Source organism: Erpetoichthys calabaricus, chromosome 4 (assembly GCF_900747795.2).
Source record: "Erpetoichthys calabaricus chromosome 4, fErpCal1.3, whole genome shotgun sequence".
Taxonomy (NCBI): Eukaryota; Metazoa; Chordata; class Cladistia; order Polypteriformes; family Polypteridae; genus Erpetoichthys; species Erpetoichthys calabaricus.
Window position 1 is genome coordinate 160,002,423 of NC_041397.2, and position 17,500 is coordinate 160,019,922.

General features: G+C 36.9%; 1 protein-coding gene across 2 annotated transcripts in view; it reads left to right on the top strand.

Moving 5' to 3' along the window:
• The window catches only part of urb1 (URB1 ribosome biogenesis homolog), a 427,266-nt gene that overhangs the window by 212,648 nt on the left and 197,118 nt on the right, over positions 1–17,500 (top strand). For both annotated transcript variants that reach the window (XM_051925732.1, XM_051925734.1), the window contains 3 exons: positions 9,247–9,405; positions 10,448–10,644; positions 13,456–13,674. In XM_051925732.1, the coding sequence (XP_051781692.1) occupies positions 9,247–9,405; positions 10,448–10,644; positions 13,456–13,674 (575 nt within the window). The remainder of the gene's footprint in view (positions 1–9,246; positions 9,406–10,447; positions 10,645–13,455; positions 13,675–17,500) is intronic.

The following is a 17,500-nucleotide window of genomic DNA, read 5'->3' on the forward strand; positions in this document are numbered from 1 at the left end:
CACTGCGCCAGGGATTACGCCCATGAGTCGAAGTATAGATGCGATTTTTGAGCGACACCACAAATTACCGCACGGACCCAGGTTCGAATCCCGCTCACGGCACATTGCTCAATGGAAGAAAATATCTCTAAAATAAATTTTAAAAAACTTTCTCTTCAACGAACAGTGCTTTGAATCCTGCATTGCAGATGTAGTTGTTTATTTTTCTTTTTTGATTAAACAAAACCCTTTAGTGAATGATTGATTTGTCAAGGAACACATGAACAACAAGCATAGTTAAAAATCACACTTAAACACACTGCCTGCCCATTCTATTGAATCATGATTACAACAAATAATAATGCATTTCACTTACTTATATAACACCTTTACCAAGCTCTCAGATGGCTGCACAGACAATCAAGAGGGGTACAATAAAAATGAAAGCACAATAAGAATGAATAAATAATATTGCACAGCCTTGTGTTTGTATGTATTTATAAAATTTGGAAAGTAATATATTCTAGTTGATGTTGACATTTAATTAATTTGAAGTAGGCAAAAATAAATATTTGGAAATACAGGCAAAATTCCATTACAATGAATATCTTTACAACAAAGTATTTTTATGGTCCCGACAGTTTCCTCATATGACAGAGTCTTTAGAAATCTTGTTACTACGAAATACATTCAGCAGATTCTTTCATTACAGCGAAGTGACCAAAAGACCTTGAAATACCTGAATGAATCATCCACAGAGCAGTTAGTTCTGTGGTCGCAGCTCAGTTGTGCACAATGATCCCCAAACAGAAACATTGTAAAATTTTTTTTTCTTCAAACTTTCATTCCTTTCTTGCTGTATTTGCTTTCTGTGGTTTTCAGTGATACCTTTTGCTTATTGCTCTTCAACATTTGAAAAACATTCTTTGGAATTTAACTCATTATCACCCTTCTATAGAAATGGCAGACACGAAAAAAAAACGACAACAGTTCAGTTTAGAAAAAAAAGAACTTAAAATTTTTGCGGCTCTCGATTCTGGCAAAAAGAAAGACGTTGCCAGTGAATTTGGAATTTCATTGTCGACACTGTCAACTTTCTTGAAAGGCCGAGCAAAAAAGAAGAAAAATCTCGGGTTGCAAACCTTGGATTTCAGTGCAAACGTATACGAACTGCTGCATTTGAAGACATTGATAAAGCAGTTTTTATGTGGTTCAGTGATGCTCGTTCAAGAAACATTCCTATTACTGCGCCACTCATTCAAGAGAAAGCAGAAGTCACTGTTGTGAGGTTTCTAAACTCTTTTGGGACCTCCTCCAATGGGACGACACACCGAAGAGTGTCCCAAAGTATGATCACCGCATGTGTGGAAAACTTTATCTGCAGCGCTGCTGCAGGTCGCCACCAAAGCAAACAGAACAGATCTCGTTGGTTGATGCAAGGAATATTGTAAATGCAGGGAACAATATTACTTGGCCACTAACCTAGCCACAGCCCTGCCTGACAGCTGTGTCTGTGTATAGGAGAGTGGTATATCCCGCTACAATAAATAACTGTGCTGTTCCTGTTTCAGGCTAAATAAAGCTGGTTTTGCTAAAGTACTAAGACTCAGCCTCGTATTTTAGAGTGCAAGACAGGGACTTGTAGCGCGACTACGACTTTTTCAGATTTGCTTCCACGGCACTCCACTGCAACACTGTGAGCCTGCGGTTACCCTGACCCAGCAACGGATAGTCAATCTTCCACAGACGCAGCAATCGTGCTTTCACTTTGGCATATCATCCCGTGGGGTGGTGGTGTCCCAAAAGAGTTCAGAAACCTCACAATATGAAAAAGAAGAAGAAAAGGATGATTTGGCTTCTGATTGATAACTGTGCTGCCCACAACATTCTTCCACATTTAGATAATGTTTGCGTTGTATTCCTCCCACCCAATTTCACAGCAGCACTTCAGCCATTGGATTTGGGCATCATTGCACCCTGAAAGTGTATTATCACAAGGAAATGCTGAGAAAAATTCTTGTCAGCATAACTTGTAGACAGGAGGAGATGAAAATTAACGTGAAAGAAGCTTTTGAATTGATTGCAAATGTCTGGATTCAAGTTAAAGAAAGCACTATAGTGACAAATACAGAATTTTATTACTACGAAATTGTATTTATAACCAAATATTATTTAGGTCCCTGGCACTTCGTTGTAATGGAATTTGACCTGTATTGCAAAGGGAAATGTTTATATACTTAGTATAAAACAACTATATGTGTTCTAGTAAAGTGGCACACACAGCGCTAGGTTAATTTTATATATATATATTTATATATATATATATATATATATATATATATAATACACACACACACACACACCTTTCCTAACTTAGCAAGTAGTGGGCACAACACAGGAACAATTTGCAGGGTAAATCATTCACATTCATTTACAAATAAGTATCAATTTATTTATTTTAATGTATTAATTTATTTACACACACTATCTTGTTAATCACTTGTGCACATTAAGACTTTGATACAAATAAGAACTTCACAGGCCCAATATACTGTAAGGTAGAAATCAACGTCTTAAATAGTCAGTCTTCAACTATTGACAAGATCTACTGCATCAGATATTTATGTATGGTGCCTCATAGCAACAGTTTATACCTTTAGCACATCTGTATTTTGTAGAATCCCCTAGGGGGCTGGATTGTCTTTTAGGCTCTGAACTGTTAGGAATGTATTTTCCCCTGCATCCCACCAGATACAGATTTTTTTTGCCTCCCCTTCGGGGCCATCTGACCATAATGTGACTGTGACCTTTACCATTAACATCTAATACAGATTTAAAAACAAAGGTTTTTTATTTAGGGACATGTTGGTATTTTTTATTTTTTATCTTTGGTAATTGTAATTCTTTTTCTTACTTCTTGTAAACCATTTTGAGCAGCACTTTTTGTATGAGAATGTGCTATTTAAGTTAAAGTTGCTGCTTTTGCTGCTGTTTTATCTCTTGAGTAGTTCTTGTCAAGAATAACCATGCACCTAATTGTTTGCATAGTGTTCTTTATTACTCAAGTTATCAAATATGATTTTATAGTAATAAACTGTCAGATCATTTTGTTCTTATTCTTACTTTATTTTTGTTTTAAGTTTCATTAATGTGAACACATTACAGGTCAAATCATTTACCACCACCCACATACAAGGATCTTATTCCTTTATTGTATAGATATCATAGACATTTTTGATTGGTGGCCACACAAGCGTATTTGGCATTTGAGACTTTGTTCAGATAAACCATACAGTGCTGTCAGGTAAAGCTTCATCTCTTTATGAGCCTTCACAAAATAGATTCATTGGTGACTAATGAACACTTAACATATACAATCTGATTTCTAGGGCATTTTTGATTTACAGCACTAAATTGTACACACATTTGCAAATCACTGCTTTGTTACATTTAAACATATAGTAGGACTTTTTAGATATTTTGAGTTCTCTTACCTTTCCTGGAAGAAATGTTTTCTAGTTTTATTATTGGCTTTAATTATTAAGTATCTTGCTGTGTTAGATTTGGCAAGACTTGTAGTTGTTTATTTATTGCCACACAATTCTCAATAACTGTAATGCTGTTTTTAGCCTGACTACTAACAATAGAAACATGTCTGTGTAGAGCGCTCCATGACCTGGGGCCTCATGTATAAACGGTGCGTATGCACAGAAATGTTGCGTACGAATGTTTCCACGTTCAAATCGCGATGTATAAAACCTAAACTTGGCGTAAAGCCACGCACATTTCCACGGTAACTCATACCTTGGCGTACGCAATTTCTCCGATCGGTTTTGCAGACTGGCGGCACCCAGCGTCAAAGCAGTGCTACTGTTCCTGTGTGATCACCTTTCTTTCTTAGATCCACATTCCTGACGCTGCTCTATAAATACACTGAAACTAACTGCATATTGTTTATTAGTGTAATGCATCTGATTGTAATTAACCTGCAGCAATATAATGGTCCAGGGAATAGCCATAGTATTCCAAATACCATAACTGCTTTAGTGTTGTAACTCCCACTGCATCTTCTTCTTCTTTCAACTGCTCCCGTTAAGGGTTGCCACAGCAGATCATCTTTTTTCATATTACTCTCGCTGCACCACTCGGAGTATTTATATCACTGTATCTGAGTGGGGAATCACAGCAGCAGCTGATCGGAAAGAGAAATATCGGTATACAGCATGAAGCAGACGCTGCCTGAGCCACGGCAAAACGCTTTATAGAGACTTCCCAGTACGGACTTCGCAGTTTAGAAAAGGTTTCATCCCAAGAACTCTAAACGCACTCAATCAGTCCATCAAGTGCTCCTTGTAGAACTGTTTAGTTATAAGTACAATTACCTCACTGTAAACTTGCACTACAGTTATAATATTGCACAACCTGCGCCACTTTATAAAGCGCGTATTTACATATGATGACAGTATTCATTTTTAAGATGAAATGCAGCAAAATATGTTGATTATATTATACAGCTAAAACTTTAACTTCATTTAAATAATCTGTATTGTTAATAATTAAACATGTGAGGACACGGTGCCGCAGCGCTAGCTAGTTCAGGGATTGTTCCTGCATTGCGTTGTATTCTTGCGCTGACGCGACACTGGAATGCTAGACGGATAGAATAATTAAACATGTACTACGAAGATATTTCAACGTTCCTTAAAAGTTTTGAAGAATCAGTGTTCTAAGCTTACAGATGGCTTAACGTCTATTACAGAGCTGATTGTGTGGCGATTGGGCATTTGGAGAAAGAAAAGTAAGGACAGGAATTAGAGGTTAGTACGTTTGAAAGAGACAGTACTTCTGTAATAAATTATTTCATCGAAGTTCGCACATGGCGCAGCAAGACTCTTGCGTGAGATATGAACAATCACTGCGCCACCGTGTTCCCATGTTTAATAACATGCTTTCATTCCTATCATCATGAAAATGATATCACGTATACATGTCAGTATTTTAATTATTCAGAGAGCTGTAATATCACGAATGTAAAGGATTCTGTGTCCTGTCGGAGAAAGAGAAAGAACGGAAGCACGTAGTGATTCACACACACAGAGCACATAGAAGATCAAATACAGAACAAAGCATTTAACGTGCTACTTGAGAAACTAGTAAAATAAACGATTTTAAGATGAAGTTTATGATCTACTTTAATGGCAAAGTAAACTACGTGATTAAAGTGGAAATTTTGAGATTAAAGTTGACATTTCGTGCTTTTTTCCCCACGGTGTGCCTATTTGTTTTGTCTGTACCCTAATAAGCTTTCATATGACACTCAGACGGTGGGCTACGACTCGCCTTTTCACGGCGACTTTGATATGTGATTTCTTTTTTATTTCGGGCACTGTGCGACTTTGTGAACTTGGATCTTTCGAGTTTCTCCGACACTCTGTCACTCGATCAACTTTCTTTTGTTGATTATACCACTGTTTAAACCAACAAATAGTACGTTTTTCCTTTGCCTCCACTTGGTATTCGCTGAAATTCTTATATTTTCCCCTGTGCTTTTCCCATTGTCTTCTCACAGAAGGCTATTTATATTGATTTGCATATTCAAAGAGGAGTAATTCTGGGAGGAGTTGGGGTGGGACAGAAGGCGCGTGCACGTGCGTTACTTTTCACGCTGATCGGGATTTATGTAGTGGAAGAACGTGAAAGTTTGCGTGCGCACAGATTCCTGCATCTGGATTTTTCTGTGCGTACGCACAATCCTGCTTTTGTGCTTACGCCATGTTATAGTGTGAGTTCTACGCATGGCGTTATACATGAGGCCCCTGGTCACAGCCCATACATCTGATAGTGTGGTATACTGTAAATCTTTGTGAACATTATTATTCTGCTTAAATTTCATATTTGCAAAGTGTATCCATTCAGATCTGAAGTTCTTTGTATTCGGTGCTTCTTTGATTTTTGAAAACATGTTTATTTGCAGGAGTTAAAAATTCTCTCATAGTTGCCTATAAAGTGCAATATTCCCCTTGTGTTTTTTGTGTTTGAGATGTGATGCTTTTATAGGAATAGATTTCAAAAAAATGCAGGGTACAAAAATAAAAGAAGTGGTTTATTAGAAGCCCATGAATAAAGCTTAAGCAGTGATTTACAGAGGGGCACAGTTAAGTTCATAGTTGGCAGATGTGTAAATCCAAGGTTAAAAAATATTTTGCCCTGTTTCAATAAATATTAAAGGCATCTTATGTATGCATAAAAAAACTACAATGCTACATTCAAACTTTCATGGTTATTGTCATCTGTGCTTCTTAGTGTTAGTTGGAGCACTGAAAAGTCAGTATTCGCAATTAGAGGTTACAGTTCTTTTTGTACATACCTACTGTAACTCATCTTGCACTGCACTCCTGGCCTACATTTTCCTAATGTATGAAAGCATTCTGCTTTTGTTATTATGTTTTTGTATTGTAATGACTTGTTATTCCTTTTTGAAGAGTAAATGTGGCTTTGACTTCACTCAAAAGTATTGTTACAATTTTCTGCATATTTTTCTTATGAATTTAAATTAGCATAACCTGAGTCAAATAGATCAATAATTAATTGTTAACTGATAATTAAATATATACCTTAGTGGCTGAAGCAGGAGAAATTTTGTGTTTTGTAATGACTGATTCATAGTCCAGCAGTTTAAGCAATTAATATGTCATGGTGTGATATAAAGACAGCATTTCAAACAAGAAAACAATTTTTTATCAGTATGCGCAATTAAGATATATGAGAGAAAACATACAGTTCGTACATATATATATATATATATATATATATATATATATATATATATACAGTATATCTATACTAATAAAAGGCAAAGCCCTCATTCACTCACTCACTCACTCACTGACTGACTGACTCACTCATCACTAATTGTCCAACTTCCCGTGTAGGCGGAAGGCTGAAATTTGGCAGGCTCATTCCTTACAGCTTACTTACAAAAGTTAGGCAGGTTTCATTTTGAAATTCTACGCGTAATGGTCATAACTGGAACCTCTTTTTTGTCCGTATACTGTAATGGAGGAGGCGGAGTCACGTATCACGTCATCACGCCTCCTACGTAATCACGTGAACTGAAAACAAGGAAGAGATTTACAGCACGACTTAAACGCGGGAACGAAGGTAAATGACGTTAATTGTTGAGTGTCTTTTAATACTGTGTAAGCATACATATTAACATATGTGCAATTAAACGTGTGCATTTACAGGGTGATTTCTCAGGCTTAAAAGCTCGCCTTTTGTCAAATGCGGGAACGAAGGTAAATGACGTTAATTGTTGAGTGTCTTTTAATACTGTGTAAGCATACATATTAACACGTGCAATTAAACGTGTGCATTTACGGGACGATTTCTCAGGCTTAAAAGCTCGCCTTTTATTAAAAAGGTAAATGCAAACTGTTTTCATTCTGAAGGGCACAAACCACGTTAGATTTCAGCCGTTAAACGCATAAAAATGTCGGCACACCAGATAAATAGGCGCAACATATTATCAGTTGTATTGTATGCTTACAATACATATAGAAATGTGTTAATCGTTAACTAATAGTATGGGGTGGTGTTTTTCGACTCGCGCCTTGATTTAAACGATTGCATGTCTTGGTGGGTTTGCGTAGCTTATTGTCAATATCTTTACACCTGTTTTTAAGACTTATTGACTGAAACGGGCTTTCACGAAAAAAGTTAGGGCTTTGCTACAAGATACACCCTCCACAAGTTAAGGAAGTAAAAATAAAGGTATATATTTATGTTTTATTTAAGTTCGTATGCATAGCCCCATTTGGCTGTTTTAGTTTTTTTTTTTTCTTCAGTAATATTTAATCTCCTTAAAGAAAAACAACATATGCATTTTCCTTTTTTTGTATCTCTTTAGTAATATTTTAGTGTAAAAGGATAACCAGTATTTAAACCTTTTGTGTTACTTTATAAAGTTATTTTACACAATGTTGAAAAATTAATAAGAAAGCTACATATTTTGGCAGCTGCTGCTTTAATTTTCAATGAAATGAAAAAAGCTCTCCAAGAGAAAACCTCAATGAAGAAGAAACAGTTTGCACTATCTAAAAAGGAGAAACCCTCATTTATAAAGGTTTGCTGCAGATGACTTAACTGAAAATAAATGAATAGTTCCTATGTGTATAATACATATTTATCTATTTGACTTATGCCTTTATTCCAGCAACTTGTAACATCTGAGGTACAATTTGTTACATTACTTTTGTTTTTTGCAGCAAAGGCAGGTGAAGTGACTTCCTCAGGGTCACACAGTGGTGTCAGTACCAGGATTTGAACTGACGAGCTCCGGGTTTGCTGAAATATTACTGAAGAAAGAAAAAAAATGAAAACGGGCAAATGGGGCTATGCATACAAATGTCCATCCATCCATTATCCAACCTGCTATATCCTAAATACAGGAGCCAATCCCTGCCAACACAGGGCACAAGGCAGGAAACAAACCCCGGGCAAGGTGCCAGCCCACCGCAGGGCGCACACACCCACACACCACGGACAAATTAGATTCGCCAATGCACCTAACCTACATGTCTTTGGACTGTGGTAGGAAACCGGAGTACCCTTAGGAAACCCAGACAGACACGGGGAGAACATTTAAACTCCACGCAGGGAAGCGAACCCGGGTCTCCTAACTGGCACCTTTTACTGCGCCACCATACCGCCCGCATACAAACTTAAAAGGTTTAAATAAAACAGAAATATATACCTTTATTTATACTTCCTTAACTTGTGGAGGGTGTATCCTGTAGCAAAGCCCTACCTTTTTTCATGAAAGCCCCTTTCAGTCAATAAGCCTTAAAAACAGGTGTAAAGCTAAACTTGCAGCACCGCTATTCAATTACACTTGCCTAACGCCTCTCCTAAGGGGGGATACTGTGGGATCTGGGCATCCGTCAAAGTACCAATCACAGGCCCGATTAGAAAGCGGGAAGCTGTGATTTGTCGTCTCCCTCCCATGTAACAATCACAGCCCGTGTTACAACGCACTATGTATGTATGTGTATATGTATGTATATATATATATATATATATATATATATATATATATATATATATATATATATATATATATGTATATGTATATGTAGATATATATACAGTATATATGTATATATATATGTTTACATAACCTCTTTAACACACTACTTCTCCGCTGCGAAGCGTGGGTATTTTGCTAGTATATATATATAAGAGGTTTATGAAATTTGTCTCTTTCAGAGGGTGTTGATGTTGTTGAAGAATGTAAAGGATTGGAAGAGGAATTTGGAGCCCCAATTACTGATGAAATGATCCAACAGATATTTCCTTTCAGTGCTGCTGTTCTTGCAGCACTGGAAGCAAGGAATAAATTATTACAGGAGTCTTTTGATGGAAATGGTAAATACAATAATTTTATTTGTTTTTGTCAAATTATTATTGAGAGATTATGAAGTTTTCACAATATAGATAGATAGATAGATAGATAGATAGATAGATAGATAGATAGATAGATAGATAGATAGATAGATAGATATAGGGTTTTAGAGTAAAAATGTTCAGTTATTTTTGTCTTTTAAATTTAATGAAAACAATGTATTTTCATGGGAACTTCAGTACATTTCTGCTGTTAACAAAACTGCCAATGCCTATACCCCAGAATATCATTTTTTTTGCTGCTTTCAGCAAATAAACTCATGAGAGAGCAAAAGATCTCCTGATAACAAGGATAACGAAGAAAAAGAAAATGGAAAAGAGTTAATAATATAAATATGGGTCAACCACCATTCCCAAATATAAAAAAATAATAATAAAAATATTTGTAGTATGAACAGCTTTATCGACAACACTGCTCTAATGTATGGTAATGAACTCTTGTGTCTTTAAATGCTGATGTAACATTCTCTACTTTTACAAGCAGATTTGGGATTCTTGTAAGTAGCTGTCTGCTTTGTGTAGCAGTTTTATTTATCTTTAGAATTTTAAGACCTGCATTTTGCAAATACAGTATACACTTTTGTTAATTAAATGAGCTTTAACTATTTTAGAAATAGATTGTAATCTATCTTAAAACTCATTTACAGTCTTCACAAAAAAAGTAGTATGGTCTTCTTGCCTAGTTCTTACAATGAGCCTTACAACAGCCTGGAACAGGACAAAAGCATTACATTGTATATATATGTATGTATATGTGTATGTATACATGTTTTTAGCTAGAGATCCACAAAGGGAGAAAATGAGTCATGTATCTTAAAATGTTTTTTATTCTTAAGCTTTTGACAGGTGTCATCATCAGAGGAAAATGATCAGACATACAGGAATCAAAGGCAATATATAGCAAGTGAAAGAGGGATACCAAGTATCGTTTTTTATGTTGGAATGTAATAAGCCGTTTGTTTTCATTGAAATGTTTATGGGGAAATATTTTTTTCTTTATTTTCAGATGTTGTTCAGAGATACGTAGTTTGGGTGCTATCAGATATCTTGCACACACAGAGAGATCCTGCTGCACTTTGTTTAGCATTCCAAATGTATGACAAAGAATTAACTCCAATCAAGGCAATCACTGAAAACACATCAGTGGCTCATTTTTTTCACTATTACAGGAAATGGATTCCCCCGCAAGCAGTAGAAACACTTGTAAGTACAGTATTGTATAGTGTACAACATGCAGTATTAGCATTCATTAATTTAACAAACCATACTTTCTTGGTGAATAAAATGGTAACAACACTCTGAACTGGGTTGATCACACCTCCCTGTACCCAGCAATTTCTTCCATCTCTTCCAGGGGAAAAACACAGATAGTTCCAGGAATGTGGTAGATGTAATCTCTTAAGCTTGACGTAAGTCTGCCCCAAAGTGTCCTCCCAGTAGACCCTTGCCTTGTACACATCTCAAACGAGACTATATATACTTGAACAACCTCAAATATTTCCTTACGATGTGGAATAGCAGCTATAGTATGGTGTACACTGTGGTCCTACTGTTTTGCTGAGTTTCTCAACCTTGTCAAGGTGCAAGAAACTCCCTTTAGGCACCTGTACTCAAGATCTCGTTTATGCTATTATTACCCAAAGCTCATGGACAGAACTTCTGCTTCACTACCGTGTTGTGGTACAACATCCATTAAACTACTAATGTTAGGCTGGTGTTAAGAAATCTTGTGATCATTAACAAATTCCAGAGATATGTAATCCCCACACTTTGTGCAGCTGCTTACTACTTACCTAGATGCTTTTTTTTTTTGTAAATTATCCAACTCCTTGGACTCCTTAACCCTGAAGAGATTGACCCTTCCTTCTATGCAACATTTAAGGAGGTGTGCAGGCCAGGTAGTTCTTACAGTATCAAGTGCTTTAAGCTTTTCTTGTTTAAGAACCCCTGGTCTAATGGGAAGGAAAACAATTAATTACTGACCCCTACAAATTTTCCAATTACATCAAAGCGAACCCCTGAAGAGGGATACCAGGATCTTCTCCTGGATCCAGGACTTAGAGTGGTGATCACCAGCAAGCACTGGGTGCCTGACATAGTCTTTGCACTGTGGATCAATTGACATGTCAGCATCAGAACATATGGATTCATATCACATGTCACAACTACAGAAGTAATCTTAGACTTTTGGCCAATGGTGCTCTGGCACTAGATACACTAATGAGAAATTATTTGTTCAAACATGGCTGTTAATAGTCTATGACTAACTCAGAAATTTAGTATCAGTTTGTCGCCCCAATTCAGATAAAGAAGACCATCCCTTGCCATCAGATTCCTCCTAGTATCTGTGTTCCTTATTAAGCATTATAGTCTTTCAATAGAACTATAGAGTACCTTTGTACGTGCTGAATTTAGTGTCTCTAAAAAGGCAGAATATTATCAATATAGTTGGTTTAGTGCATACATGCAAACAAGAGACAACGTTTTCATCTTTGATACTCATTGAGGCAACCCACTCATTCAGTTGAACAAACTGCAGCTGTATTGCACCCACCTTAGGGTTTGTGAGTGTCGTCACTGCTGGCCAGAGATTGTGAGAGAGCACACTTGACTGAGGAGTATAGTATTAGCATTGCATCTGATCCTCACCCTTCACCTTGAAGGTAGTGATACAATTTGGCATTTCAACATAGATCATTCAGGCTGAGACTAGCATTCTATATCAGGCACCCAGCGCATCCTGGGGAACACCCCCCAAGTATTGGGTCCAGAAAAAGGTCAGGCTCTGAGTGAGACTTTCTTTGATTTCATTAGAAAATCTGTAAGGGTCTGTAATGGATTGTTTTTCCTTCCCTTTAGACCAGGGGATCTTTAGTTTTTTGTCTGATGGATCAAATTAGAAAATCTGTACCTCACTGAGGCCTAAAAAGAGTATTCTAATCATCATAGTGACAATGGAGTCATAAGGAGACAAATAACAATGGCCATATAATAAAGTACATGTTTTTGTTTCCTTTCAACCATATATTCATAAATGAATATTACTAAAAGAAATGTGTCGAGACTAATGTATTGTTTAAACAGTGCTTTGTGTGTCTATATTCCAAATATGTTTATTCAGAGGATGGATCATGGGGCACCTCTAAGGAGGTTTTAGGAGCAGGAAGTATTTCACAACATCTGTAATATAAATTTATTAACCTTTCTTATTTTGTGGTATTATTTTCTAAGACTTTTTTTAAACAAATCTACTGAATTATTAAACATTTTTTAAATCCACTTGACATTTTCCTTAATAAAGAAAGTAACATAGTTTTATAGTGCAGGTGTAGTCTATTATAATCTTATTTATTAGCAATTTCACTGCATTACACTCATTTCCCAGATCGACACATTTTCATTTCTGTTCCTAGATGATGTTAATCACCATGATCCTAACTATTCATTCTTTTTTCTCCTTAGCTGTCATTACCTGTTAATCCTTTCATGTCACTTTTTATAATAAAGTCACTTGTATTTTAAACACTTATATTATTGTAGTATACTTTTATCGTTTACTTAAGCACTAAATAATACACCCTTTTTATGTAGTAGCTTTTTGTTTAAATGTTTTCAAGGAAACTTTGTTTTGTTCACAAGTGCTTTTTGTAAGCACTTACAGTTACTTGAGTTTCTGTTAATACAGGCTACACTCTTAACTTTCAGGTGCTGCATGCAAAATTTATGGTGTAATCTTTCTTTTCTGTGTTGTGACTGAGGGAAAATGCCATGCTTTCTAATAGTGTTTGAAGCTACTGTAATAGTGTGAGGTATGGTTTAGTGTTACTTATACAGGTTTAAATTTGTTTTTTTATCATTAACGTGCACATTATTGCTACAATAAAACAAAAAAAAAGGAAAACCACAAAGTACTATACACATGCATCTATTAGTGTGAGTCAAAAAGAAATTGTTATGTTGTATCTGGAAATGCGATAATTTTAATTTCATTTGGTATTTCTTTTTCTATCTTAGTTTGGTGAAACTGGATCCACCCTTGAAAGTGTTCAACATCATGCCTCATTCTCTAGCCTGTTGAAGGAATCTTTTGTTAAACATGCAAATCATCCTCAGCGATGTGATTTGGAGGTTGCATTAAGGCAGACCATTTCAGAACTTCAACAAAGTGAATTTTTACTGGCCGTTAAACATCTCATGCTTTATATAAAAACATGTGTGGATGACTACACTAAAGTAAGAAAACTGTGTTATTCTTCATAATATCAAATTCATCTAATTGGTTTAATACTTTTAACACTTAAAGATTATAGCTAAATGACAGAATTAAGTGTTTTTCTTTTGAAAATTAAATATGCTTGAAAATTGTATGTGTAGAATATTATACATATACATACGTATATACACACATATGCAGTTGGGTGTCAACTTATGGCAATCTTCAGAAACCAATCAATACATAAAACATGATTTCTCTTTTCAACTACAACAGAGATACCTGAGTGTGTATACACAATAGACTAAAGTAAACAGAACTTCATTCTAAACAATAGAATATGGCAGGTTTGAACTGCTGCTCAGAAAGCACAAAACCAAGCAGAATTTGTTTATCACAGAGCCTCGCAGCTCAAGACAAGGCGGCAGGCTTGCAGTAATTGTCAGAGATGACTTAAACATTAAACGAATCCCGATTGACTGTCCATTGTCTTTTGAGTGCCTGGCTCTTAAACTAATAACGAAATCAGGTCCTGTCTTACTCATTGCTCTTTACCGTCCCCCAAAATACAATGCATCCTTCTTATCTGATCTGATTGAACTTTTGACCCACCTAAGCTCTTACTCTCAGAGAATTATCCTTCTTGGTGATTTCAACATCCATATTGACATCCCCACATCTAAACTGAGAAATGAATTCCTATCCTTACTGGACTGCTTTGACTTGACACAACATGTTGATTTTCCAACCCACTCTGGCGGTCATATATTGGATCTGATCTGCACTTATGGACTATCTGTTGCCAACATTTACAGCACTGATTTGGGACTCTCTGACCATAAAGCAGTATTTTTCACTGTTTCACTGCCTTTCCCTCCTCTTACCTGTAAACGACAAATTTCTTACAGAAACCTTAAAAATATCTGTCCCTCTATCCTTTCTGGATACATTTCTGATCTTTTACTGTCTTCACCTGTTCCACCAACACTAGATAGTCTTGTTGACCACTATAACTCAGCACTTCATTCAGCATTAGATAAAACAACTCCTTTAAAACATAAGGAGGTTTCCTTTAAACGTTCAGCTCCTTGGTATAACTCAGAATTGAGATCTATGAAAGCAGCTGGCCGACGCCTTGAGAGAATGTCACGTAAGACTGGCCTCACCGTGCACATCCAGGCTTTCTCTGACCACCAAAGAGCTTACAGAGAAGCACTAACTTCTGCCAAGAACACCCATTACGGCAGAATAATAGAAAGTGGCCACGATAACCCAAGGGTTCTGTTCTCTGTAGTTAATAAACTACTTGAACCCGCATCTGGCACAACTACCTCTTCTACTGAAGTCTGTGAGGAATTCCTCCACTTTTTCCGTAACAAAATTAATGATCTAAATAATTCAACTAACATAAATACATCATCTGTTTATATCTCTCCCTGTTTTCCCACGCCATCCAGCTCCTTCTCTAAGTTCTCACCAGTCACATCTGCGTCTGTTAATAACCTGCTTTGTAAGATGAGGCCGACTACTTGTGTACTGGACCCCATCCCCACCACACTACTTAAATCCTGCCTTCATGCCATAATCCCGACTGTTACAACAATAATAAACTCATCCCTTGACACTGGCTCTGTGCCGCTCACTTTTAAAATTGCTTCTGTAACCCCAATGTTAAAAAAGTCTGGCCTTGATGCTGACAATCTTAACAATTTCCGGCCTATTTCCCAGTTACCTTTCCTGTCAAAAGTTCTTGAGCGTGTTGTAGCTTCCCAACTCACCAACTACCTAACCTCTAATAATTTGATGGAACCCTTTCAGTCGGGTTTCAGGGTGCGGCACAGCTGTGAAACTGCTCTGCTACGGGTAACCAATGATTTGCTTATGGCAGCAGACTCTGGACAAACCAGCATATTAATTCTGTTAGACCTCAGTGCAGCATTTGACACTGTCAGACATGACATCCTACTGTCCAGAATGGAGAACATGCTGGGTATCTCTGGCACTGCCCTCCAGTGGTTCAAGTCCTATCTGACTGATAGGCAAGAGTTTGTTAGTCTTGGCAAGAGCAGATCCAGCTCAGCACCAGTCACACATGGAGTCCCTCAAGGCTCTGTCCTCGGTCCTCTGCTTTTCTGTATTTACATGCTTCCCCTTGGCCATATTATCCGTAGCTATGGACTGGGTTATCATTTTTATGCAGATGATACTCAACTCTATTTCAATGTTGAAAGTGGAACTTCATCAGAGCTTTCTCAGCTCACAACCTGCCTTAGTGAAATTAAAACCTGGATGGAGCAGAACTCTTTAAAGTTAAATTGCAATAAAACTGAACTTCTGCAAATTGGGACTAAAATGCAACTTAAGAAAATGAGCTCCTTCTCAGTCCATCTTGGCGGTGATCTCATCAGACCTGCCTCTACTGTAAAAAATCTTGGTGTCATTTTTGATTCCTCCCTCTCTTATTCCGCCCACATAAATCACATTAAGAAACTTACTTACTTTCACCTCCGTAACATATCCTGTGTTCGCTCCTTCCTCTCCTTTTCTAACGCTGAGAAACTTGTCCATGCTTTTATCACATCCCGCATCGATTATTGTAATTCCCTACTGGCAGGTGCCCCTTCTAATCTTATATCACAGCTCCAGCTTATTCAAAACTCAGCTGTAAGAGTCCTTACTCGAACCAGCAGCAGCGAGCACATCACACCCATCCTGCTCCGTCTCCACTGGCTCCCTGTGTCTTACAGAATCGAATATAAAATCCTACTAATAACTTACAAAGCCTTAAATAACCTTGCACCATACTACATCAGTGACCTTCTCCATCACTATGTGCCTGCCCGCCCACTAAGGTCCTCTGATTCTGGCAATCTTGTTGTGCCCCACACTAATCTACACTCCATGGGTGACAGGGCCTTCAGCTGTATAGATAGATAGATAGATAGATAGATAGATAGATAGATAGATAGATAGATATAGCGCCCAGACTCTGGAATGACCTACCAAAATTAATCAGGTCAGCTGACTCCATGAATTCTTTTAAAAAACAACTCAAAACTCATCTGTTCAGGAAGGCTTTTAGCTCTACTTGACTTTATTACCCTTCTCTCAGTTTACTCTCTGTCAAGATGCTAATGTAACCTGTGTGTGTGTGCTAGACCATCAATTATGTTGTTTGTTTCTTTTTATTTTTTTTCAGAATTCACTGTCTTAATCTTCTTTATTTCTTTATCTGGTTTGTACAATGCTATATACTGTATACGCTGCCGTTCTTTATTATATTCTGTAAGTGCCTTGAGCATGGGAAAGGCGCTATATAAATAAAATGTATTATTATTGTTATTATTATTATTATCAAACATGCATAAGGTATTATAAGTAAACTCATAGGCTCAAGCATAGAGAAAACCAAACGCATAGCACTGTTCTGTGCAGAAAAGGATTATTAAATGAAAATAATTAATAAATGAAGACATAAAATTTCAAGAATGGCTCTTCTGTTAGCCAGCTACTTCACTGTCAAAAGTAAAACTTGACCAAGACAGATATTTGCCAGGCAAATGATAAACCACCGAATTCGCCTCTGCAGGTCCCCATGTTGTACAAACTATGTTTCACTATCATTTATAGTGAGGTTTCTGAACTCTATATAATATGTGTGTGTGTGTGTGTGTGTGTGTGTGTATGTATGTATGTATGTATGTATGTATGTATGTATGTGTATATACTGTGGGAACCAGCTCGGACACAGACAGGTGGACACCGATGATTTAGTCACCAACACATGTTTATTCACCATATGTAGAATATTTACAGTAACCGTACACAACCCAGTGCCCCTGTACC